Source organism: Scleropages formosus, chromosome 7 (assembly GCF_900964775.1).
Source record: "Scleropages formosus chromosome 7, fSclFor1.1, whole genome shotgun sequence".
In the NCBI taxonomy this organism is placed as follows: domain Eukaryota; kingdom Metazoa; phylum Chordata; class Actinopteri; order Osteoglossiformes; family Osteoglossidae; genus Scleropages; species Scleropages formosus.
The window spans coordinates 8,743,664-8,768,074 of NC_041812.1; the positions used below are offsets into that span (position 1 = coordinate 8,743,664).

Sequence of the window (24,411 nt, forward strand, 5' to 3'; positions counted from 1 at the left end):
ACGACACTTGTATTATGAGTGGCCATAAACCATTCTTTATCTGGCACTTCTCTGGGGGGGTCTAACTCGGGACTGACAGCGGTAACCACTGCGCCACCTGCTGCCCCTTACAGTTCTAGCGCAGCTCCTTCGAGGCTAAAATGAACCGAAAGGCTCCGGTGTTGCGAGGACTTGAGGGACCCCGTGGCGGAGCGGCCTCCGCGTGGGCGGTCTGAAGGGAAACGCCGCCACGTGGGAGCCGTGTTGTCCAGCGTCACGTGACCCGCTCCCGCCGCCACGCTGCCAGCCGGAGAAGGAAGCTCGCGGACGCCCATATTTGCGCGCGGATCGGGGTTCGAGCACAGAAGAGCAGGAGAGAGGAGGAGAAGCGGGACCGAACCGAACCGAACCCAGCTGGGGGGTGGGTGGCGCTTCACACAGCGAGGGGAGAGGAAACAAGCGGCGGAGGGATCGATCACGGTAAAGTTTCATTCAGTGCGGAGAGACCGGCGAGTGGTGGAGTGATGACGTATGGATGATTTACGCCGTCGTGACACAATGTTACATGTATCTATCGTTTCAGCACCGCGGCGATACAATGTTCAGCAGAGCACATCGCTACTACAGTCTACAACGCAGCAGATCGCTACTACACAGTAACATATACTGTGATACAATATTATAATTATACACACTGTAAGTTACACATCGCTACTATGTATAACGTACAGTAACGTCACTGCGATACAATGTTATGTACAGTGACACAAGGAGGAGGCAGGCTGCGATACATACGATGTAAAACGACACAGTGAGTGAGTGTACAAATACCGTAGCCTGTACACCAGCACACAATCATATCAATGTCCAGTAACACCCCGTGGTGATGCAGAGTGTGGTTCTAAAGGCCCTTCTAAGGCTTCTTCATTTTGCGCAGAGAGTGATCGTAGGTCCAGGGTGGGAAAAGCTCACCGCGTTGATCGCTGCTGGAACCCGGGTCCCAGCTGGCGGCCAGGTCCTCTCGGGTCACTAGGTGGTCGCAAGGGTGGTGGGAGAGCGGAACAGTGGACTCTGTGGTGTCTTTTCTACAGCAGGAAGTCAGAACCTCGGGGGTTAACTGAGGGGTATGTTGGCTACAGAAAAGGCTCATGATTTATTCATCTTTTCCTATAGTGATTCTGAGGGAATACCTCTTCTTTTACTTTATTTCTGAAAGTTGTCAAACAGGAGGAACTGGGACAGTTTGGGAAAACATTTGAAACTTGTATCTTAAAGGTAAATTAATTGCATTTCAGAATGAGGTGCAACAGGGTAAACCACATAACGTGACTTTTATGTACCCGGGTAGCTCCCGGCTTTGAACTTTGACCCCGATTCTCTCCAGGAACGAAGGCTTCGACAGCGAAACGCCTGTATTTGAAGTGCGTATGGTGCGTGCAGATATCTGTACATATGAGAGCCGATCCTGTTTGCTGCTAAACAACTGCTGAACTGCTGCAAGTGTGGATTTCCCATAAGGCACCTGGTATTTGAAGGACTTTGCCATGTATGAGTTATGAGCTCCTCATTAATCAGTAATCACCCGGTGCTGTCGTAGCTGTCAGTCAAATTACCGCCTGGCCACGACTCAGACATCAGCTCTGAAATGAGCGCTACGGATGACTTGTTGTTGAGCAGTTGTTGACCTTGAACCCGAGTCACAGGTTGAGGAACGGGGTTGATAAACACACTGTGGCCTGGATGGGGGTTACATGTGACCATCTTATCACTGCCTCCTGCTGGAGCACTGCCAGCACTGCAGCTCTCTAGGTGCTGCAGGAGACATGAGTGACGCTAACCCCAACCCTAACCCCAACCCTAACCCCAACCCTAACCCCAACCCTAGGGGCCTCTCCGGAGGGTACAGATATTGCAGGGTTGGATTTATGTTTATCATTTACTCCAAGATCTGCATGGTTATATGTGAATTACATTTACATTTATTCATTTAGCAGATGCTTTTCTCCAAAGCGACATACATCTCATAAAAAATACAATTTGTGCATTACCCAATTGGAATTGAATTAATTGTTGATTGATTTCACTGCGTTTACAGAGTATTAATAACACCTGATTTACTCCAGTAAAGGTACCCAGCTGTAGAAATGAGTAAAAGGGCTGTAAAAGAAACTGATTATTATTGTTCTGTTAATCCGTGGTGAAACCTAGTGATCCACAGAGACAAGCTGATGGTGGAAGATCATAGGGTCAGACCCAGGGGAGAAGCCAGTCCACACGTTTTGTGCTTGAAAACGATTTTCCTTCCATCAGTGCTGCACTGTTCTGGACTTGTACTAAAACAGCCTGGGATCCGGTGAAGGACAAATATGCAACAATGAAAAAAACAGCAGCATTCGAAAACCTTTTCGGTGACTTCTGGAATAAAAAGGAAGCCAGAAGGGAGGCGTGGAATCGATGGCGTGCAGGGCAGTGGGCGAACTGCAGCCAGCTTTATGCTACAGCATTGAACGAATGTCGCATGTGCTGCTCCAGCCCATGTCCTTTCCCTGGATCTGCCCACATGTGCTTATAATGACTAAAGCGTATGAATATAAATATACTTTGTTGCGTTCACTTTATTTTATGAATCCTTTTTCTTAGAAAATGCCATTATTGGTGACCACATTTAAACACACCATTTACCGCGCTCTCCCCCACATTAATTTCCTTTCCGGCGGAAGACTGAAGCGTCGTGTTTGCACTTTTTTTGTTTGTTTCATTTTGTTGGAATAGATGAGCTTTTAGCACTGAGCTCCCATGGCTGTTCTGGGTCCGACCCCCCCCACTCCCACTCCCGCTCCCAGCGGTGCAGCGGCAGCATTCGACATGATCTAGTGAAGTGACAGCAGACCTATGAACAAGCTCCGCTGCCACTTTGGCATTCATGCTGGACAGAACACACAGGTCAGAGCAAAATCCGTTGGCAAAACAAAGTGCAACAAAAAACTCAAAACGGGCAAGAATGCTTAAAAACACCTAGAGACGTTTTTGTGCGTGTGGTAGAAAGTGGAGTTTGGGGAAACGCAGCTGGAGGCTCCGTGGTGTCCGGATCCGAGAAGGACAGGAGTCCGGTGGAGTACAGCTTCCAGCACGGTCTGCACGCTGCTGCTGTGCTCTTCATAACGTCCAGCGGGACGTCCAGCTTGTTGGACTGCTGTGTCGTTCGATACCTTGACCGAAGGCCCCCGGCACAGAGGAGCGCCGTGCCGGATCGCCGTATTATTCGGTACTCATTAACAGATCTCCGTTAACATTTTCCGCCAACACGCTGTTTCCTGTGTTGTTCTTGCGGGGGCAAAGGCTGGAGTTGGGGGGGGGGGGGTGTCATTTAGCAGGAGGGGCATGCGGGCACTGCGTTCTGCACCCTTATCAGCAGAGACAGGCCCTTATCTCATGCAGAGCTGTCGGCCAAGGGCTCGTCCCATTGGCTGTCCACTCAGCGCTGCGTGCGCTCTACGACGCGGGGCTGGACCGGGGGTGTCCTGGGGTGGGAGCGACACCGTGACGGCGAGGGGGGTCTGAGCGCAGCGTGCGGAGGAGTGCGAGACAGCGGGAGCTGGATGGGTCAGCCTCCCCCTCTTGCTAGAGATGAAGCGAGTCCGGTCCTGGGGGGAGCCGGACCTCGGTGGCACCCCTGACCCTGAGGAGGACAGCAGCGAGCAGGACGAGAGCCCGTCCAACAAGGCCTCCTGGAGCCTGGTGAGCGACCGGGTCTGACCTCTCTCATCAGGACGCCGTCAAAACAACCCTGGGGCGGAAACGTTCATTTCGTGTTGCATCCGTATAATGAAAAAAAAAAAACGGTTGTTAGTGTTCCTTTCGGGCTCAGGGACGAAAAAATTAAACAGTGAATATGTCCTAAAAACAAATATTCTTTATTTGCTATCTTTTCCTTCACAAAAACATGTGTGCACAGCAGTTTTGTCAGTTCTTTTGAAGTGTTTTCTTTCGTTATTACTTATCTTTCGGTTAGGTACTATATGTAAAACTGATATGTTCATAGTATATACTATGTGTTCCCTGTAAATATTGGACTATCTGTAATGCATTGTTTTACATATGGTATCATTAATGAACGCCTCCTCTACTTTGGGGTCTTTGCACTTCACTGGCGGCCGATGTTTCGCCATCTGAACTCTACCTATTCGTGGCACTTTTCTGCGGAGTTCCTTATATAAAAAGCTTTTGCCGTTTAAGGCTCTCTGAGTCCTGGGCTCTCTCCATCGTCCGTCGTTGAGGATCGTGTGACCTCAAATCACCGGTTTTTGGCCCTGAAAATTGATTTTCTGAGGTTGTGAGCGGTGATGACATTAACAGTTCCCTCTGTGCTGATAGCGATCCCTGTGCATTGTCCTGGGGAGAGACGTGCTGGCCTCCTGGCCCGGTGTTCCTCGTTTATTAAACAAATGAAATTAACGTATTCATAATATTAATGTTATTAAATTTGTTAAATAACTTGGCAGTGTGTGGGCTTAACGCTACACAGTAGTCTTTGCCTTGTTAGGAAAGTTAGAACTGCTTAAAACCCCAAAAGTTTCAAATGAATCAAATGAAAATCTAATGAAAACTCTCACCCTGTAGGATGTGGTTCAGCTTGTTTACTGATACTGTATAGCATCTTTCACCCTGTTGTTTGTCTTCTTGCCCAAATCTTTAGCTCCTAGCTGGGGCTCGGGGCCGAGGAGGAGCAGGGAGCAGCCCCAATTATGATGCAGAAGGCGGCATATTAATAGACTACATCACTCCCAAAATATGGAGGGAATGCATTTTGGGGGTACCAGGCGTCCACACTTCAGTCCCACATTCTCCTTTCCAGAAGCTTCTCGATACGGTCGCGTGTGATGGCCCATCAGCATCGGGTCTCTTGTGCACTTTGATTCATGATGACCAGATCTACTGAAGTGAGATTCTTCCGACCCCTTACGCCAGAATGACACATCGCTGTGGTACAGATAATCTTTTTATCAAGGAGCTAGAGCAGGGGTATTCCACAGAGGGTGTAACTGTTGCATTGTGGGAATGTTGATAAAGGTCCATCCATCGTCCACAACCGCTTTTCCCGGCGAGCCGGAGCCTTACTCAGCAACACAGGGCGTAAAGCCGAACGGGGAGGGGATACGCCTCGGACGGGACGCCAGTCTGCAGCAGGGCACCCCAAGTAGGGCTCGAACCCCAGACCCGCCACAGAGCAGGTCGCCACACACGCCCTTGATAAAAGTCATTAACCTTTGCAAGTTAAGTGGCAAAATGGAGTACAATTGTACTCCGTTGTAATCTCCACTGGAAAAAAACCACACTCCGATTGCAAGTTGTGTGTGGAGTTCATGCAGCCTTAACGTCGTCGTCCTGTTGCCATGGCATTCCCATAGTGGCCCTCAGCATTTTGACACCATCGTGCTACTGTTACCACGGCATTCTCACAGAGCAGTGTGGTATTGCACTGTGATTGCGCACCCCCCTAGCACACACACACACACACACACACACAGAGGATTCAAACAGTGGTTTCAGAGCTGGGATGGGTTTACGTGCTGGGGACTGTTTACCTTCATCATGACACAAACACTTGGCAGCTCCTGAACCAAACTATTTCCCGCTGGGGCGTCAGGTCTCAGATTTCAGGTTCACCTTTTGCCCTAAATGGGAAGCAGGTGGTGTAGCGGTTAGAACTGCTGCCTTCCACTGGAGTGAGCTGTGTTCAAATCCCACCTCCTCCTGTTGTATCCTTAATCGAGGTATTTACCCTGAATTGATCCGGTAAAAATTACCCAGCTGTATAAATGATTGACCCTCTCTGATCTCACCATCTCCTCCCACCCTCCCTCTGCTGCCCCTTTAGGCGGACACCATGAACTACGTCGGCCACCTGGCGGGCCAGGTGCTGGTGACGGTGCGGGAGCTCTACAAGGGCATCAACCAGGCCACGCTGTCGGGCTGCATTGATGTGGTGGTGGTGCGACAGCGTGACGGTTCCTACCAGTGTTCGCCGTTCCACGTGCGCTTTGGCAAGCTGGGCGTGCTGCGCTCCAAGGAGAAGGTGGTGAGTGTTTGCAGTGAGGCTGGACCAGCCGCTCTGACCCCTCTGGCATGGTTCTGCACAGGATCAACATGCTGGTGCTGTGCTCGTGTACGAGCCGTCACGCCTCGACTCTGCCCAGGTATGAAAGGGAGGAGCTTCTGGCTCCGCCCCCTTCTGAAGGGACACCAGTCACACGTTCTGCACCAGTGGATAAAACTTGATGGCTGGTTATATTTAGAATTTCACAAGGTTCTCGGCACATGGTGGGTGGAAGTTGGGTGGAGGGGTCAGAAAGCTACTCGTCCTCTCAAGTCCCAGAGGGTTTTTAACACTGCTTCTGCACGGCAACCGATTTCCTCCTCACGGGGGTGTGACCTCCCACAGAGCTGACAGAGGCCTGGTGGTCCCATCTGAAAGTGAAATATCCCTGTAGGCTGTGCTGTGTTGGCCTTAGCTTTGCTGTCGTATTGAGCCATTAGCGTACAGACCTACCGGACTCCAAGATGGGATGCTGAAGGAGACCAAGAGGGTGGAGCTTGTGGAGGTTACCTCCAGTCTCACAGGCAGCGAGGTTAAACACGTGGCGTGTGTCTGGATCACATCCCGTTTGGGCTTTGAGGCTTCGGTCCACTTGCCGTTTCGTTACATGTTCGGGATCTTGGTCACCCTGTGCCCCGATGAACATATACTCACTGATCACATCTTGACCTCTTCAGCAACTCCACCAATGCTGTCCACCATTCACATCTCTCCACTCGGCATCTCCCTGCCCTTCAGAAAAGTCTCCCTCTGCCCCTCTTCAGTCTAGAAATCCTCTACACTGACTCTTTCCTGTCTCCCAAGATTGACATCGAGGTCAATGGCGAGCCGGTGGATCTGCACATGAAGCTGGGCGACAATGGAGAGGCCTTCTTTGTGCAGGAGACCGAGGAGCAAAACGTGAGCGATGCAATCACCCTCCGTCCATCAGTCACGGATCACAATGGACAATCGAGGCAAAAGAAATGTCTGGCATCACAAAGCAGCCCATAACAACCCATGACTTCTCCAGTTATTACTTTCGTTTTGGTTTAAAACTCTTGCATGAAATCCTCCTCCCTAAGAAATGTGTGACTGGCATTTTTCAGACCTCACCTTGGTGGCTTGAACTCTTATGAGTTCCTTTACTTTTTTGGCTAGGAGATCATCCCGGCCCACCTGGCCACTTCGCCCATTCCTATGGAGGACGCTTTGTGCAGGGGGCAGGAAATGCAGCCGCTGGCATCTGACCTGGAGCGACCCCAGAGACGCTGCTCTGGTGACCCAAGCGAGGACCTCCCCCCGAGCTCTTCATCTATGAGGAAGAAGCGACGGCGCAGGAAAAAGCATAAAGTAGACCCTAGGAAGGAAGAGCAAGCGCCCCCTGCTGGCGGGGAGGATATCTTTGAAATGGATCTCAGTTCCGATGAGGGACGGGACAAACATGGTGTGAGGTAGTTACAGTCATGCTGATGAAAGCAGTGCTGTTGTGGCTTTGGACAGGACTGTAGACGTTCCCATCTCTCCGTTCCTCAAAGGGCATCGCCGTTCACCCCAGTGAAAGAAGCAGACGCCGGCCGAACTCACCCCATTCACGAATCGCTGGAGAGCTACCCTTTCTCTGACGGAGACTGCTCTCCTTCCGACAGGTGGGTCTCCTGCCCTCTGCCTGGGGAGTGTCGCAATAGCCGATAAAAATGTTATTTTTATTTCAGTTTTTTCCCTTTTTTTTTTTTAATAAGGTAGTTGAACAAGATCAAAAAAAAATTGTTACTTCATTTAGCACATGCTTTTCTCCAAAGTGACTTCCCATGAACACTATGTAGTGTTATCAGCCCGCAGTGTACAAGCCCCCACCCAACGTTACTTACACTGTCACTCATCTATACACCAGTGCAACACACTCTCTCTGTCACTCACACGCTATGGGTGACTTAGTGACCAATCTACCTGAACAGCATGTCTTTGGACTGTGGGAGGAAACCTCGCATCCGCCAGTAGCACACTTGAGCAAGGTACTTGCTTTAAATTGCTCCAGTAAAGTTACCCAGCTCTATAAATGGGTAAATAGTTGTAAGTACTTCAACACTGTAAATCACTTTGGAGAAAAGTGTAAACATAAATTCCAAAAACAATGAAATTGTAATTCAAAATGTGAAACGTCAAACATTCTCATTCGTCCATTAAAATGACAAATATAAATTGTGAGTTTCAAAAGGAAGAGGGGGCGCGGTGGCGCGGTGGCGCAGTGGGTTGGACCACAGTCCTGCTCTCCGGTGGGTCTGGGGTTCAAGTCCCGCTTGGGGTGCCTTGCGGCGGACTGGCATCCTGTCCTGGGTGTGTCCCCTCCCCCTCCGGCCTTACGCCCTGTGTTACCGGGTAGGCTCCGGTTCCCTGTGACCCTGTATGGGACAAGTGGTTCAGAAAATGTGTGTGTGTGAGTTTCAAAAGGAAATCATGAAAACCACATTGCATGAAGAGCCATTTGAAGCCTACAAAAGAAGTGGATAAATAATATTTCTCCTGTTGCTGTGATGCCTTTTACGTCTGATGATGATGATGCAGCCTGGCGGCACCGGAGCCATTTTCACCCAAGAGCGACTCAGAGCTGGAGCTGAAAGCCTCGGACAGCCTCCTCCGGGCCGAATCCCACATGCAGTGGACGTGGGGCGAGCTCCCAGAATCCACCAGGGTAAGGGCAGGGACCTGTCCTTAGTGTAGAGTGACGCCACCACCTGCGCAACCGTAAGTGAGCGGTGACGGAGTTGACATCCTCCCCAAATGCAACTTCTGCCAGGTGACGAAGAAGGAGTGGACGGGGCCCCCAGAAACCGCAACGATCACGCCGTCGGAGAGCACGCACTTCCACGTCATCCTCAGCTGCGAGGCGATGGAGGCGGAGCCGGAGGAGTCGGGGAGCGCGGCCGACCCCGTGTTTGTGAAGCCGAAGCCCCGCCCGGCCGCGGCGCACGTAGCCGGTGACCCTGCGGCGGGACCTCGAGGCTTCGTGCCCGGCGATGTGGGGGACGGCTCCGCTGCGGCTCCACCCGCCTCTGTCCCCGACTCGCCCTCCAAAAAGAAAGGTGACCTGGGTTTGGTTTGCTTGCTGTCTGGCAGCACTGGGCTGGATGGAGCAGTCTGAGCACTGAATGGGGGCAGCAGGTCGTGTAGTGGTTAGGGCTGCTCCCTTTGGATCCAAAGGTTGCAGCTTCTGATCTCCCCTTGGCTGTAGTACCTACTTTCAAGGTTCTTGCTTTAAATTGCTCCAGTAAGAACTACCCAGCTGTATAAATGGGTAAATAATTGTCAGTAACTTAAGAGCGTAAGTCGCTTTGGAGAAAGTGTCAGCTAAATGAATAACTGTAAATGGATGAAACATGTACCCGGGTTCTTGCTGTGAGGGAACTGTGGACCAATCCCTGAGCTCTGGCCTTCAGGACATGGTGTCCTTAGTGTCACACATCAGCGCAGGACACCTCTCAGTTTACATGGCTTTAACAGTGTAAAACTTGACCTCTGAAGCGACGTAGATGTCCATGGTGAGCAGATGGTCCCGATGCTGGTTCTTTACAGGTGTCCCAAAGCGCAGTCATCACCAGGGACCAGAGGACATCTACCTGGACGACCTGAGTGTTCTCGAACCTGATATCGCTGCCCGCTACTTTCCTAAAAGGTACCCATCATGCCTTTCACTCCAACATTTTCCACTAAGGGGGGTCAGGAAGTGCTTCGGTGAAGTGTCAGTGGAGTGAAGCAGGAGTTACTGTGGGCCCTGGTGCTAAAAGGCGATGCAGTGGTTAAGGGCTTTTGCCTTCCAGTCAAAGGTTTTGGGTTCAAATTCTCGCTCCTGCTGCACTATTCCTCATCAAGGGACTTGCTCTGAACTCTGATACAGTAAAAAAAAAAAAACTCAGCTGTATGAATAGTTAAGTCACCGCTACTCTTCCTTCACTCCTCTCTCTATGGCAGCGAGGTGGAGTCTGGTCCCCGGCAGTGGGCGGAGTCAGGGCGGGGCTCCGGCTCTCACTCCCCCCAGTCTGTGGGCAGCGCTGCAGCCGACAGCGGCACCGAGTGCCTGTCCGACTCGGCCGCCGACCTGCCGGACGTCACGCTGTCCTTGTGTGGCGGCCTAAGCGAGAGCGCCGATGCTGACATCTGCAAAGGTCTGTCTCGGAGCGTCCTGTTGAGCTTGTGAGCCTCTGCTGTTGTCACGGATACAGTTGCCATAGTAACACATCTGACGGTGTTTTCTCTCGTCTTTTTTGTGCCGCAGAGAAATTCATGGAGCACGTCATTACGTATCACGAGTTTGCGGCGAACCCAGCTCTCATTGACAATCCCAACTTGGTTGTGAAAATTGGGAACAGGTAGTTTTTTTTTTTTTTTTTTTTTTCCTTTCTTTCAATTTCTGCACTTTGTTGAGTTTTGTGGAGGTTGTATGTCAAAATGAGTGTGGCGTGCAGCTTGGTCTTACTTCATCCATCTGATCCTGACTCAAAGTACTTTTTTCCAGGTATTATAACTGGACGTTGGCTGCTCCCCTTGTGCTCAGCTTGCAGGCCTTTCAGAAGAACTTGCCCAAGGTGGGTTTCCATAGGTTTTGTTCAGCCCGCTCTTTTCTGCCCGAATCCAAGCGTCCAGCTCACGGTGCTCTGCTTGCTTTCTGTTCCAGAGCGCCGAAGACGCATGGGTCAAGGAGAAGATGCCCAAGAAGTCGGGTGGCTGGTGGTTCTGGCGTAAGCGCTCAGATAGCACAATCAAGCAGGTGCTCGCCAACGCCCCTTGCAGGGTGGTCTTCTGAATGTGGAACTTGTAGACTTTTTTTCACTGATTCATTGAACATTTTACATTTTCATTTATTTATTTAGCAGACGCTTTTCTCCAAAGCGACTTTGAATGAGCTCTATATAGTCTTATCAGCCCACACACCTTGTTCACCAAGGTGACTTGCACTGCTAGATACACTGTTGAAAGAATGAGTTTATTCATTAACTCCTGTTCCTTGTGTTCAGTCGGAAACCAAAGTGGAGCCAAAGGAGTCGCAGGATGAAGGAGGCCCAACACCCCCACAGAAGAGCGCTGCCTTGCAGTGAGTGTGTTTTCTTGGCCTGACAAATCAGGCTCCACCCATTTGAGCGCATAGGCCCCGCCCATTCCTTTGTGGTTCCAAGAGAGTCCTTTTTGCGTAAAACACATTGCTAGAGTGTCATGGCACAGGTTGCCATAAAGTCCCCAGCCCTGACCAGATCAGGGTCCCAGTTGTGTCCCGTGTCTTAGTTTAGAGAGATTATTAAACAAAAAATATTGTAAAGTCCAACAGTTTTAGACTGAGCCTGCGGAGGTTACTAAAAAAAAGAATTAAAATACCACAGTGACAGGTTCTGTGACACAGTGAGGAAGCTGAATCCGAGCCTGCTAGTCATTAACAGGTATTTAAAAGGCACTTTATTGAGGGGACTTCAGGCGCTGAAGTGTATTTGCTAAACCATGCCGCCCCCTCTTGGTCATATGTGAAATTACAATCCTGAACATCGCAGTAGTGGTCCCACTCACGTCCTGTTCGAACTCACGCATGTGTCACACCCGCACCCCTCTGCGTGTCTGACGGCGATTCACAGGGCCCAAGCAGCGGACTCTTCTAGTGATGAAGAGGCCCAGGAGATTAGCGCAGCGGCTGCTGCGTTGGACCGCCGGCCAGCGGGGGCGCCGTTGCAGACCAGCTCCCCTTCCTACAAGAAGTCGCTGCGACTTTCCACTGAGCAGATAGTAAGGCTCAGCATGTTCTCGCGCACGCATACTCTCTCTCTCTCTCTCACTCACTCACTCACTCACTCACTCACTCACTCACTCACTCACTCACACACACACACACACACACACACACACACACACCTTTGAGTGCAAGGCAGCAACTCTAACCACTGCGCCCCCTGCTGGTGCGTCCGCCAAGATGCGGCCCCTAGTGGTCCTTGCTGGGTTTCAGTGTCTGTATGAAATGCCTTAGTTTTGCTCCCTGCAAGGTTTATATGTGCGGAAGTGGCTGTTTGAGATGAGTCTACATGGTTTGCGTTGCGAGGACGCGAGCACAGTCATAACACACCTCCTCCCCACCGTACGAAGGCCAGCCTGAAGCTGAAGGAGGGGCCCAATGATGTCACCTTCAGCATCACTACCCAGTACCAGGGCACCTGCCGCTGCCAGGGAACCATCTACCTGTGGAACTGGGACGACAAGGTCGTCATCTCGGACATCGACGGCACCATCACCAAGTGCGTGTTGGACACAGGCGATGGGCATGCGGGACGGGGCTAGTTCCTCAGAAAATAATGAATATGCGGTATTATATCAGGGAGGATGTGGCAGGATGAAGAGGACTCTCTCTCTCTCTCTTTCTCTCTCGCTCGCTCAGGTCCGACGTCTTTGGGCAGATCCTCCCACAGTTGGGCAAAGACTGGACCCACCAGGGCATCGCCAAGCTGTACCATGCTGTGCATAAGTAAGATACCATCAGTGTACCTGTTTCTTGACTGCTTGAAGATCCCTCTGTGTGTGTGTGTGTGTGTGTGTGTGTGTGTGTGAGATAGCAGTAGAGCTCACAGCGTTGCACTGTGACCCCGGCTGTGTTCCGTGTGCCTAGGAATGGCTACAAGTTCCTGTACTGCTCGGCGCGTGCCATCGGCATGGCGGACATGACCCGGGGATACCTGCACTGGGTCAACGACGGCGGCACCATTCTGCCCCGCGGGCCCCTCATGCTGTCTCCCAGCAGCCTCTTCTCTGCCTTCCACAGGTGCGCCCCCTACTGGACCGAGACTGGAGGAGCAGGGACTCTTCTGCTGCTGGGGGTTGTGTTTCAGGTGTAAGGGTAAATGGACTGTGTGTGTATGTGTTGTGCGCGCGCGCAGGGAGGTCATCGAGAAGAAACCGGAGCTGTTTAAGATCGAGTGCCTCACGGACATCAAGAACCTGTTCCAGCCCAACAGAGAGCCCTTCTACGCCGCCTTCGGGAACCGGGTCAATGTGAGCGACACCGCCTCTCCCTGGTGTGACACGTGATGCCGCTGTGACCTCCTAACCCCTTCCAATGTCCCGCCCCCGCCCCCCCCCACCCAGCTCATCGCGACTCCGCTCTGCTCCTCCTGCAGGACGTGTTCGCCTACAAACAGGTGGGCGTTCCCGTGTGCCGCATCTTCACCGTCAACCCCAAGGGGGAGCTCATCCAGGAGCAGAGCAAGGGGAACAAGTCCTCGTAAGTCCCGGCGACCTTGCTCCGTGTGCGTGCGCGTGCGTGCGTGGGGGGAGTGACCGACCCTGTGCGCTCCCGCAGGTACAGCAGACTGAGTGAGCTCGTGGAGCACGTCTTCCCCCTGCTGGACAAGGAGCAGAGTTCGGCCTTCAGCTGCCCCGAGTTCAGCTCCTTCTGCTACTGGCGGCAGCCAATCCCTGAGCTCTGCCTGGATGACCTGCTGTGAGAGACGGCCCGCATTTGGCCACGCCCCTCAGCAAGCTCCCACCCACACCCCACCCAATCTGCTCCTAGTTCCTCCAGGCTCCGCCCGGTGCAGGCAGAGCCCTGTGAGGCAGCATGCCCTGTTTTGGACCGCCGTGCCCCGCCCGCTGCCAAGGTGGGTGTGGCCACACGCTCACCCAGGGTGGGTCTAGTCAGCGCAACTCGCGGACACGTGAACGTTTTGAGGTCATTCAATGAGGAACACAGGGTTTCGACGATTGCGACGCTTATTTTCCGAAGTCGTCCGGATGTTCATTGCTTGATCGGAGCTTCTGATCTCACTTTTTCCAAAGTTTTTCTCTTCCTTTTTTTTTTTTTTTTTTTTTGAATGCCAGTGATTTTCAGGCTCATCTTCCTACTGAGGGTGAAACGGATCACACGCACACACACACTTATTCTACATGCAGCAAGAGAAGCTGTAAAGCACAAGCGTCTGTCAATGAGGGACACGCCTGAGGACGGGGGGCGGAGCCAGCAGTCGTTCCCCTCCTGGCCAGGTTCCGTGCAGTGTGTTGTGTGTGTAAATGTGTCTCTGTCTGTTCATCCTGAGGTGAAGTGACTATCCACCTTCAGTCTGTGGTTTCTCTCTTTCTGTGAAAGTGCTCTCTATATATATATATATGTATGTATGTATGTGTGTGTGTATGTATGTATGGTATGTGTGTGAAAACACAAACCCACCTCACATTTGGTTTCTTTCTGTAAGAAGACTAAATCCAGAGAATGAACATGTTTAATAGATATTTTAGTGTAAAACATACAACTTGATGTTGTTGCACAGTTGCTTTTACACACCTGTTTACTTGAATGGACAGCGATTATAAATGATGTTCTCTGAAAATTACTTTAAAAAAATATAAACATCACAAAGGTACCAAAGCAGAGTTTGTATTTCACGGTTTCATACTAGCAACCTCTGGAGTTACAGGTTTTTAAAAAAAAAAAAAAAATCATTTATCCTATAGTTCCATGTACACAAGATGTGGTTTGGACTTTTAAGTATGATGGTCCTTCTTTTAGACTCTCTCTGACAGTGTACGTGACTCAGTATTTGATTATTTAACCATATATTAATTATTTTACTAATCATATATGATTAATCAAATAATCATAGTGATTATTTTAGCAATTATATAAACAGAATGATAGCGCTGCCTTGCGGAAGACAGGAAAGTAACATTCAAGGGTAAAGAGGAATTCCCTCAATGATGCTGCTCTTTTCGAGAACTGAATATTTCCTCTTCCAACATTAATATGTTACAGATGAGTGATTAAATGGGATTTAAACAGCCGCATGAGGGTTTGTATCTTTCCCTGTGGATTAAAGCACTTTTTTTTACAACGGAACCACGTGGAGGTCGTTGGTGAGCATCACGGAGTGGTGTGGCGTGACCCGTGTTCGCATCCGACGGTGGATGGTGGTTCAGACTAACTGGGATGAGACTCGCATGTTCTGGGGCTGGATTAGAATAACACACACATGCACACGCACGCGCACACGCCCGCCTATACAGTTTATACAGAAACAGCTTTGTCTCTCCCAGAATACTGCATCAGAATCTAAAATATCCAAAAAGGCCATTTATGGAAACCCAGAGAAATGCAGAGCTGCTTTTTACAGTAAAATTAGAGCATACTATATATTATATTAAAGAATTAATACCAAATAGATGTATAATTCCACGCGCTAATCTGTTCCCTCTGAGGTGAATGCAATGAGCTGTCGAACCCTGACTTGCTTGTTGGTGGATGCAGATGATGTAAACTGACTTCCTTCTCATTGAACCTGCATCAGTGTGATTTTTACCAGAGTAAAGATGAGGAGCAGGCTGGAGGAAGATGAGCTGACCCTGGATCAGGCGTAAAGGCCAGTCAGTAGCCGTAGCTTTGCAGACGAGGCGGGGCGGACCCCCATTTGTGGCCTGGGGGCTACCGGCTCGTCGGGGTCGGGTACAAGAAGATGGCGCCGAAGGTGGAGAGGACCTCGTCGGGTTCGGGGACGGCCAGCCTGCCGGCTGTGGAGATTAGCCTCACGGTGTCGCCACGCCGCAGGCCGAGCACCAGAGCGACGGAGGCGGAGCCGCCGCAGCCGCACTTCTGTCGAGGGTCTGCGTGGCCCCTGGGGCCCGAGGACACGAGCCGCTGCACGCTGCGGTGGGACACTGTGAGCACCGCCTCAATGCGGTCACCTTGCTGGGCCATGAGCACCGCGCTGACCAGGTACCGGCCGTCCTCCGGCACCGTGAAGGTCCCTGTGGAAAGGTGGTCGCCACTTTTACTGCAAGTTACCATATTCCCTTCTGTACTCCACACACCCAGCCCTGTGCCTTCAAGGAGGGGCATTGGTAATGGTGTGTGTGTGTGTGTGTGTGTGTGTGTGTGTGTGTGTGCGCGTGCACCTCAGGACCCCCTTCCAGGGTGACTTTACATGACCCTCCCACCATGACACACACCTGTGGCCGGGTCGTAGTGGCCGCCGTCGTTCACCAGCACCTTGTTGAAGCGGATCACACCGAGGGCCCCGGGGGGTGGAGGTGCACCGATGCCGGCAGAGAAGGACAAGGGTCCCGTGGCATCGCTGACCGCTGCGGAGGACCACGCAAAAGACGGTTACCGTTATGTTCACATTCAGCTGCGGCAAAGTGGCCCAGAACAAGTGTGTTTACCTCGAGTTACGATGGGTCTGTGCTGCGCTGATCTCCGTGGAAGACGGACAGCTGCCGAAACGGGGGACGGTGCCACATTAATTCACTTTAAAAGGCTGGAGAGACACGTTTGCATGGCTGGGCCGAGTGAGAAAGAGGAATGTACCTTGAAAGATGTTTGGCCTGAAGGACACGGGTGTGAGGGAGGGGTGTCCTGTTCGTGAAAAAAAAAAAAAAAAAAATATAGAATGCTGCCCTTTAGTCACTGACCTTCTCTCTTCGTACCCACCCCCCCCACTTACCTGGGGCTCCAGCAAACCCTTGGAGGGCCTCAGATGTCATTACGCCTCGTGGGTTGTGAGGGGTCCCCGGAGGCCCGGCTTGCCCGGTCTCCAACACCGGACGCGGGAGGACTACTGGGGGCCTGGGGGGCACTGGGAGCTGAGGGGGCAGTTCAGGCAGCCTGGAGGTAGGAACCTTTCTGTGGGGGATGCTAATGAATGGGATGTGGATGTGGGGGGGTTTGTTGCCAGCGGAAAGGACCCGTTTCTCTTCTGGAGCTGTCAGACCTAAAAGCAGATGAGCAAAGATGGGAGAGAAGTACTGAATGCAAAGGCCCACCTCATTACCCACAATTCCTGCTGGCTCTTCCTGTCAACATGTCATAATCCCAACCTTATTTGGTGACCAAGGCCAGTAGGTGGCACACTGGATAAGGACCTGTGCCTCCTCCTACATTGCAACTGTGAAGTAAACGTCTGGCAGAGTCTATGAGAATCCAAAGAGCAAACTCATCCCACACTAATCGCTACAAGATTTGTAGAGCGGCAAACAAACGAGGCATCTGTCCCACAACGGGACCACAAGGCAGGATACCACAAAACAGCGTAGTACGGACCGCGGTACAGATCGGTTTACGACTTCAGCTCGTTTCGCGTTGAGCGTGTCGCTGCAGAAGAAGGCGCTGATAAATGAAGCTCTTCTTCACGCTTTCAAACACAACACACTGTCCTTCACTGTCCGCGAACATCTCAGAAGACGCTGCTCATGGCGCTGCAAGCGAAATCCTACTCCACAACCAGCAACCCTCTGAGCTCCTTTCTTATGCTTAAGCTCAGATTTGTTCCCTTGATCTATAGGTGTTCCTCAAGGACCAGTCCTCGGGCCCTTACTCAAGTTGGGCTCCTTCGCAGCGTTCTCAGCGTCTCGGCATTGTTTCAAAACCCCAAAATCTCTGTCTGCCTCCTCCATGGGGCGATTAGTGATCCTACACTCACTGCTGCAGCCTGCTGTTAATTAGTTTTCAGAGGAAAGGCTGCTGGCAATTTGTGAACAGTTACAATACAGCTTCATCTGGGGCTTTTTGCATGTTTTCACCAACGGACTGCAGGCCGTACAGCGTGACTCATGCAGGCGGGGGTTTTGTACCGATGAAAAAGACCAAACCCAGACCGACCCATGACCGAAACAAAGACCAATGAAGAACAGATGTTTTGTTGTAACAGGCCCCACCCTCAACAACTACCCAAGATGATAACCCCCCTCTGGGATGTATGCACAAACATTTAGTAGCGAGTTACGAGGCAGTGTTTGTCTGCTTTGAAATGACCGTCTTAACACCCCAACACGGTCACAGCGAAGGGTTTTAAAAACCTCTGGTTCTAAAATTTGCTCGGTTGATATATCTCTTAATGGGTAAAGGTGTGTGGAGTGTGCATGTTCTGCCCCTGTTCACAATCCTAAGACGTGCATGGGGGAAGGCAATGGCAAAACCACTCCCATACTCTCCTGTACCGAGGAAACCACACGCAATGATGCCTCTCGAGTCTTAACCGAAGTAGTTCAGGTTAAACACTGACTCTAGAAGTTCAACAGCAGGACCACCCTCACCTTCCAGTCACAAGTCCACTTGCTCCCAACTACTCTACCTCCGATTTGAATCTGCTCCTCCATTGGTGGTGACGTGGGACTGGGGGGCTGGATAGGTCAAGAATATCTCTTTATTGTCCTCCTGTAGAGGAAGGAGACCCCCGGGTGTGTCCCTGCTGGGACGGGAGATGCTATCAGTAGGAAGTGAGGGGCTGATAAAGCCTTGGCTCAGCGCTGAGAAATTCCACAGGGGATCTGGGAGATAAATGCTCCAGCATCTACTCTTTAATGACAAAGACACATTGTGTACCTCTGGAAAACACTCCTCTAGGGAATCTCATTCCTTGCTTGCCTTCAGAAGAGGAGGGTTGGCCTGAATTTCTCTCTCATCCTGACACAACTCTTATGACACCCTTCGCAGTCCTGCCTAGTGGTTTCTTACTGGCGTCCAAGCTGTGTGTCAACCTTGGAAACCACTTTGGCCACAACCTTGAGCAACGTCAGGGAGGGACAGCTCACGTCTTCCAGATCCTGGGCATCTCCCACATCTTCGCAGTTCTCCGACCACCGTGATGCACTCTTGAGCAACACCCAGTACTCCTCAGCACCACTCATCACCATGACTGCTGTAGTTAGGAGGGCAGAGCTCAGTCATCGAAGTGAGTTGAAATGTCGGTTATGAGGAAACTACGTCAGAGCCACAGACTCAGTGGGTGTAGACACAGCGAGGGGGTACCCAGCAGACCTCCACAGGAAGTGATGTCACTTGGAACATTGTGGATCCAAGGACCCCAACCCTAATGAGGAACAGGACCTGACAGCAACCTAGAGCCTTTGCGATTCCTCAGGACCACAGAGGAGAATGGTGGGTGGGTGGGGGTGACAGAGCCCCCCCAGAACATTCATATCAGAAATAGCTAAAGGTACATTATTTCTAAAAAAAAAAAAAAAAACAGGGTTATGGGGAAGATAGCAGACAAAAAGACAACAGCTGTGCACCATGAAAGTTTCCACTGGACTGAATTCAACGTGAGCAAATAGGCCTCGCACCCGTCACACTGAACCAGACGATCCTGTTTCACAAAGCTGAGGAAAGACCAGCCAGAGTCCGTGTCCAGGGGGAGATGCTAGGTTCACGTGTGCCGCTTATGACTCAATGCAGCTGGCATGTAGGACACAGCATCGCTCACACAGCCACCGCCCCGGCGACCCAGCTGCGTGCATGAGAATCCCTCCCATAGACGTATGAGAAGAACATTTCAGGAAGAGCGTCCTCTTTTCCTGGCAGCTTTTCTGGTTTTATTATTAACTGATATTTATCTGACTCCCTTCTACAAAGTGTCCTTCATATTAAGCTGCCTGCACTGATTTTCCCATTTATACAGCAGGGTATTTTAACTGTGTCGGGTCAGGCTCAGTACCTCATCAGCTCTAACCATTACGCCACCTGCTGTCCTGTCCTGGACACACGCCTATCGCTACAAGAATTGTTCCTACTGCCTATAGGCATTACCACAACAGTCTGATGCTCAGCACTACATCCAACAACACCTTTGGACAAAGACGACTGCACACAAAATGCACGTGAGGTGGGCGATACCTTAAAGACATTTAAAGGTCAGTCATTCTTAGACCATCTGCGAACTCTGAGTTCAAGACTGAGACAACAGAGAGTACAGACCGAATGAAACTAAATGAAAGGATCGTTGACCACAAGCTGCCTCACAAACCCTTAGAAATGGATGTCCGGTCCTCCCTCAAGGCCGTCTTATGACTAAATGCTTTACGACTTGCTTTCATTTCTTCTGAGACCGTGATTAAGCATGATGTTTACTCACCTGGATTGTTGCCTTTGTCTGCCCGATTCTCCGGGATGGTCTGGTTCATTCGCAAGACCTGGTTTTGGAGGTGGTGGAGGGACCCCTTAAGGGCTGAGATGTCCCTGGACTGTGTTGCCAGGGCAGTGTTAATCTGATAGACACCGGCCTGCAGCCCATCCACCTGCTTACCTAAGCTCTCGTTGAGCTTTCTCAGCTCGTCGGAGATGCCCCCCAGCTGACTGCACACCTTCTCAACATCTCCAATCCTTTCATCTGTTGCCAAAAGCTCTGTCACTACACCCTCGGCAGTCTCCCTGAACTGTTTAAGCTCAGGGCCCATCTGATTGCTCAAGAGGTCTAGTTGGCTCTGTAGAGCCTCCACCTGGCTGGTCAGCCCCCCTGGTGGCTCCCCGTGACAAGCCACACCCATCTGGCCACAGGTGGCATTGATGTGCTGGAGCTCCTGAGCTTGTTTATTCAGCAAATTGCCCAGGCCTGCGACGACACCACGTAGAGTGTTCAACCCGCCCTGCAGGTCCGCCAGGTTCTTGCTGTTGTGCTGATCGATCAACGTTTTTCGCTGAACCAGGACCTCCAGCTGTGCCAGCTTCTCCGTGTTGCTGTCAAAGTCCTTGGGGGTGGAATTGCAGCCTGTGGCGCACAGCTTCCCAAGAGCATCAAGCTTCTCCTCCAGACCTTGGATGACCTGCTTGTTGGAGGTGACGTCCCTCTGCAGATCCTCAGATGGCTCACCATAGGATGTGTGGAAGGAGCTGTTACTCATTTCCACCAACATGGTGGTAAATTGGTCCTCCATGGTGTTGAGCCGCTCATCCAAAAGCTCCCGCAGCGCTACCACCTCCTCGCCAATGAGCCGGGTCAGCTTCTCGTTGATGTAGAAGCAGTGAATTTCTGTGTTCCTTTCAGTGACGTTGAAGCGGGCTTCTAGCTCCTCGATTCTTGGTCCGAACATGTCCTCCAGTTGAAGCATGGAGAGGTGCTTCAGCTCATTGTCCACCCGAGCATTAAGGACACGGCTGGCCTCAGCAATGCGGTTCACCTCCCTTCGAAGCTCGGCGAAGTCGTTTGGTTGCCCGCCAGGATTTGTCTCCCTGTTGGTCCTGATTAATCCATCGGAGTCGGCCAAACTCAGCCGCAGGTTGTGGATCTCGGCTCGAAGGTCCGCCTCCTTGGCACCCAGGATTTCAGCCAAGCCCAAGTTACTGCTCTCCTGCTTCTCGCACAGCTTCTGCACAGACAGAATCTTGTGGTCACAGGAGTTCTTCAGCCTAGCCATCTTGATGTCCATGCTCTCAACAAGCTCTTGCCGCAGCTCTTCAAACTTGCGGTCAATGTAGGCCTGCAGAACGTCGTGGTCGGTCACTGAAGGCGTGGTATTGCTGGACTGGGGGGTTCTGGATGCTTCCATCAAGAGGCGTATCTGTCCCTCGTGGCTGCTCACGATGCCCTGGAGGTTGTCTAGCATGTCAGCTTTGCCCTTCAAGGAGTCTGTCACACTATTGAGGCGGTATGTGATCTCTTCCAGCCCTGGAAACAATCTAGCTGGGGTACTTATGGTCTCAACCTTTCCACCCTTCACACTCTCAGGAGGCCGCAGATCATTGAGTAGTGTTACCACCATCTGGCTCGTGTCCTTCTGGATGTCTGTCCGCAGGTTCTCGTGCATGCCCATCATGGCGGACTGCAGGTCCAGTACTGTTTGGGAAAGGCGTTGCACTTCCTCCTCCAGCTGATGGACCCTCTCTGGTCCCAGCTGTGGATTAGGAAGCCCTGAGGAAGAAGAACAAGCAACCTGTTCATCACTGTTTGGGTTCAGATCCCTGGAAATGGAGGCAGGTGTGGAAATGAGTGAAGGGAAACCCTTTAAGTTCCTCACCATGTGGACGGTGGATCTGTGCTGGTGTTTGCCCACTATGAAGATGTGGTCCTACCAAGGTCTGCCTGTTCACACCCATCCTCAGCTCCCGGCAGTCTGGGCCCTGGAACCCGGGGCAGCACCTCCACTCCAGCTCTGTCACTGTCTTGTGCCCGATCTTGTATACGGGCCGGAAATGGGTACGATACCTGCTGGGCAGTGCACATGGGACTAAGTGTAGCAGGAGATTTGTCTGGACAGTAAATCTTCCGAAGGAATAACAAGTGACAACATTTTCATTGTTCATACGTGACTACAAACACCACAGATGATAATGGTCCTTGGTTCTGTTAGAAACAGCCCCACTTCACACCAGCAGTCCACAGCACCCCTGGTGACCATCATGTCCTCTACAGAAACCATGCTCCCGTTGTTCTCTAGGTCCTTGCACTGGTCGTGGAGTGGACAGCTGCATGTTCTTATAGGATGGTCCCAAGCAAGCGCTCCACCCAGAGCAGATTAATAACCCAACATCGACTTCCTTTCTACCTCTGATTGTCCAGCCAAAATAGAAACCCGACCCTGACCAGAGTCCCCACCCAACACAGACTCCCAGGACACTAACATCACTTGGCGCGAGCATCCCGGCTGGTCCTCGGGGCACGGTGCGAGCTCAGGCTCCACAAAGCTCTCAGTCGTTTCCAGAACAGCGCAGGTCACATTCTTCTGTACGACACGTGCGCACCAGTTCCTGGTCATTGGAAGCAAAAACAAAACACAGCTTTTTAAATTACAAAGACAGTGGAAGATATGACAGTGAGTCTGATGTGTAACTAAAGAACATAAGAATAATACTAACAATTTAACAGTCAGTGTTAAATAAAGCTGCACTAACTGAAACTCTCACACACACACACACACACACATTTTCAGAACTGCTTGTCCCATACGGGGTCGCAGGGAACCGGAGCCTACCCGGTAACACAGGGCGTAAGGCCGGAGGGGGAGGGGACACACCCAGGACGGGACGCCAGTCCGCCGTAAGGCACCCCAAGCGGGACTCGAACCCCAGACCCACTGGATAGCAGGACCCAGTCCAACCCATTGCGCCACCACGCCCCCCTAACTGAAACTCCAATAGCACATTTCATACTTGTTTTGGAACAAACTTGATAATCTGAATTACATGTGCTCAAGTAGAAAACATGTTGCAAATTTTGGACAGGTCGGACAGATCTAACACAGATATTATGTTGATCTCACACTGATCACATACGGAGCTCACCCTGACCTCAGACTCATCACACACTGAGCTCATCCTGATCTCAGACTCATCACATATCGAGCTCATCCTGATCTCACACCGACCCCGCTGATCTCACACTGATCACATACTGAGCTCACCCTGACCTCAGACTCATCCCACACTGAGCTCATCCTGATCTCAGACTCATCACATATCGAGCTCATCCTGATCTCACACCGATCTGATTCTGGCCACCAGCTCTGAGCTCCTCACTGTTACTGATTTCCTTTCGATTTTAGCAGATTTTATTTGATTTCTACTAAAACGGACATTGATCCCCACAAGACAACCCTGGAGTTCGCTATCGACATATTCATAAATCAAGTAAGTACAGTAGTCAGGGAGTTTTACCGCCACTCACACTGCTTTACTCTGGGAAAACTTGAACACACAGCCGCCCAGTCACTGTGTGGACTTGCCCCAGTTTGTGTTCAGCGGAACATGATTACTGCACCATAATCATATTATACCCAGGGCCAGGTTATTAAGACTCAGTGACATACGGGTCGGGACTGGAAAAAGTTATTCCAAATATAAAAACTTGGCATGGTAATTATTCATTGAGTCAATTATTCAATGATTGAAGCACGTGAAGAAAGAAAAAAAAAGAGCCCGTTACTCACTTGCTCCTGCGCGCGTGGGGCAGGTCACGCGTGGGCTGCGTGCCGTGGACCAGACAGAAGGTGAGCAGCACGCAGATCACGGGAACCCGACACATGATGGTGGACCCCGACATACAGACAGGACTCGAGCCTCGCAGCGCTCGGGAACTCCGCGACTGGCGCGTGGGGGGCGGGGCGTTCGGCGATGACGTAAGCGCTCCCCGGGGGATTCTCTGCACAAATCCCGCCCCGCCCCACGCCTCCTGTCGCTCTTCCAGATCAGATGCTCTCCGAAGCAGCCTTATGGAAGTCTTTTTCATTCCGATGCAGTTTTCTTACAGCTTCCGTCCTTGTTATCCACGCGTTCACGCTGCACGGGGCGCGAGAAGAAACCTCAGCACCAGAGTTGCAGTTTTACCGCTCGCTTTACACCACAGCTGGAGAGTCCAAGAGAAGAGAGGCAATGAATCTCTGCTCCAAGCAGGGCCCAGGGGGCAGGGGCGCACATGTGATGGTCCGACCGTCGCGCCAAATGTTGCACAATCTCGCTGAGCTCCGCCAAAATAACCATTAAATTTGCGGAGACTTTTTTCCTGCTCTGTTGTGGGAAACGTGTTTGTTGCGGAGCGAACGCAACCTGCGTTTCCGCCCGCAGCCGTTAGGGGGCGGTAGAGAGAGAGAGCTCCCAAACAGAATAGGAGTGTGGGGCCGGATTCGTTCAGCTCGTT

General features: G+C 51.4%; 2 protein-coding genes across 3 annotated transcripts; one reads left to right on the plus strand and one right to left on the minus strand.

Moving 5' to 3' along the window:
- The first annotated feature begins 266 nt into the window (after nucleotides 1-266).
- LOC108937562 (phosphatidate phosphatase LPIN2-like) lies at nucleotides 267-14,174 on the plus strand. 2 transcript variants are annotated; one of them, XM_029253306.1, is made up of 20 exons: nucleotides 267-459; nucleotides 5,858-6,058; nucleotides 6,881-6,976; nucleotides 7,217-7,509; nucleotides 7,594-7,704; nucleotides 8,621-8,747; nucleotides 8,853-9,138; nucleotides 9,629-9,728; nucleotides 10,025-10,218; nucleotides 10,329-10,422; nucleotides 10,569-10,638; nucleotides 10,728-10,820; nucleotides 11,068-11,144; nucleotides 11,674-11,821; nucleotides 12,176-12,324; nucleotides 12,465-12,551; nucleotides 12,693-12,845; nucleotides 12,961-13,075; nucleotides 13,201-13,304; nucleotides 13,383-14,174. In XM_029253306.1, exons 2-20 carry the CDS (start codon nucleotides 5,867-5,869, stop codon nucleotides 13,525-13,527), a joined length of 2,634 nt encoding a protein of 877 aa, XP_029109139.1. In that variant the 5' UTR covers nucleotides 267-459; nucleotides 5,858-5,866; the 3' UTR covers nucleotides 13,528-14,174. The 2 variants fall into 2 exon arrangements, with proteins under 2 accessions (XP_029109139.1, XP_029109138.1); XM_029253305.1 differs by lacking the exon at nucleotides 267-459 and adding an exon at nucleotides 3,495-3,717.
- A 47-nt stretch (nucleotides 14,175-14,221) lies between these two features.
- Nucleotides 14,222-23,870, minus strand: LOC108937721 (EMILIN-2). Its single transcript, XM_018757827.2, has 9 exons — nucleotides 23,705-23,870; nucleotides 22,401-22,526; nucleotides 21,797-21,984; nucleotides 19,918-21,690; nucleotides 16,513-16,779; nucleotides 16,377-16,424; nucleotides 16,232-16,282; nucleotides 16,019-16,150; nucleotides 14,222-15,817 (listed from the first exon to the last, which is right to left on the minus strand). The coding sequence occupies exons 1-9, from the start codon at nucleotides 23,815-23,817 to the stop codon at nucleotides 15,495-15,497; spliced, it is 3,021 nt and encodes a 1,006-aa protein (XP_018613343.1). The 5' UTR covers nucleotides 23,818-23,870; the 3' UTR covers nucleotides 14,222-15,494.
- Between the last annotated feature and the right edge of the window lie 541 nt (nucleotides 23,871-24,411).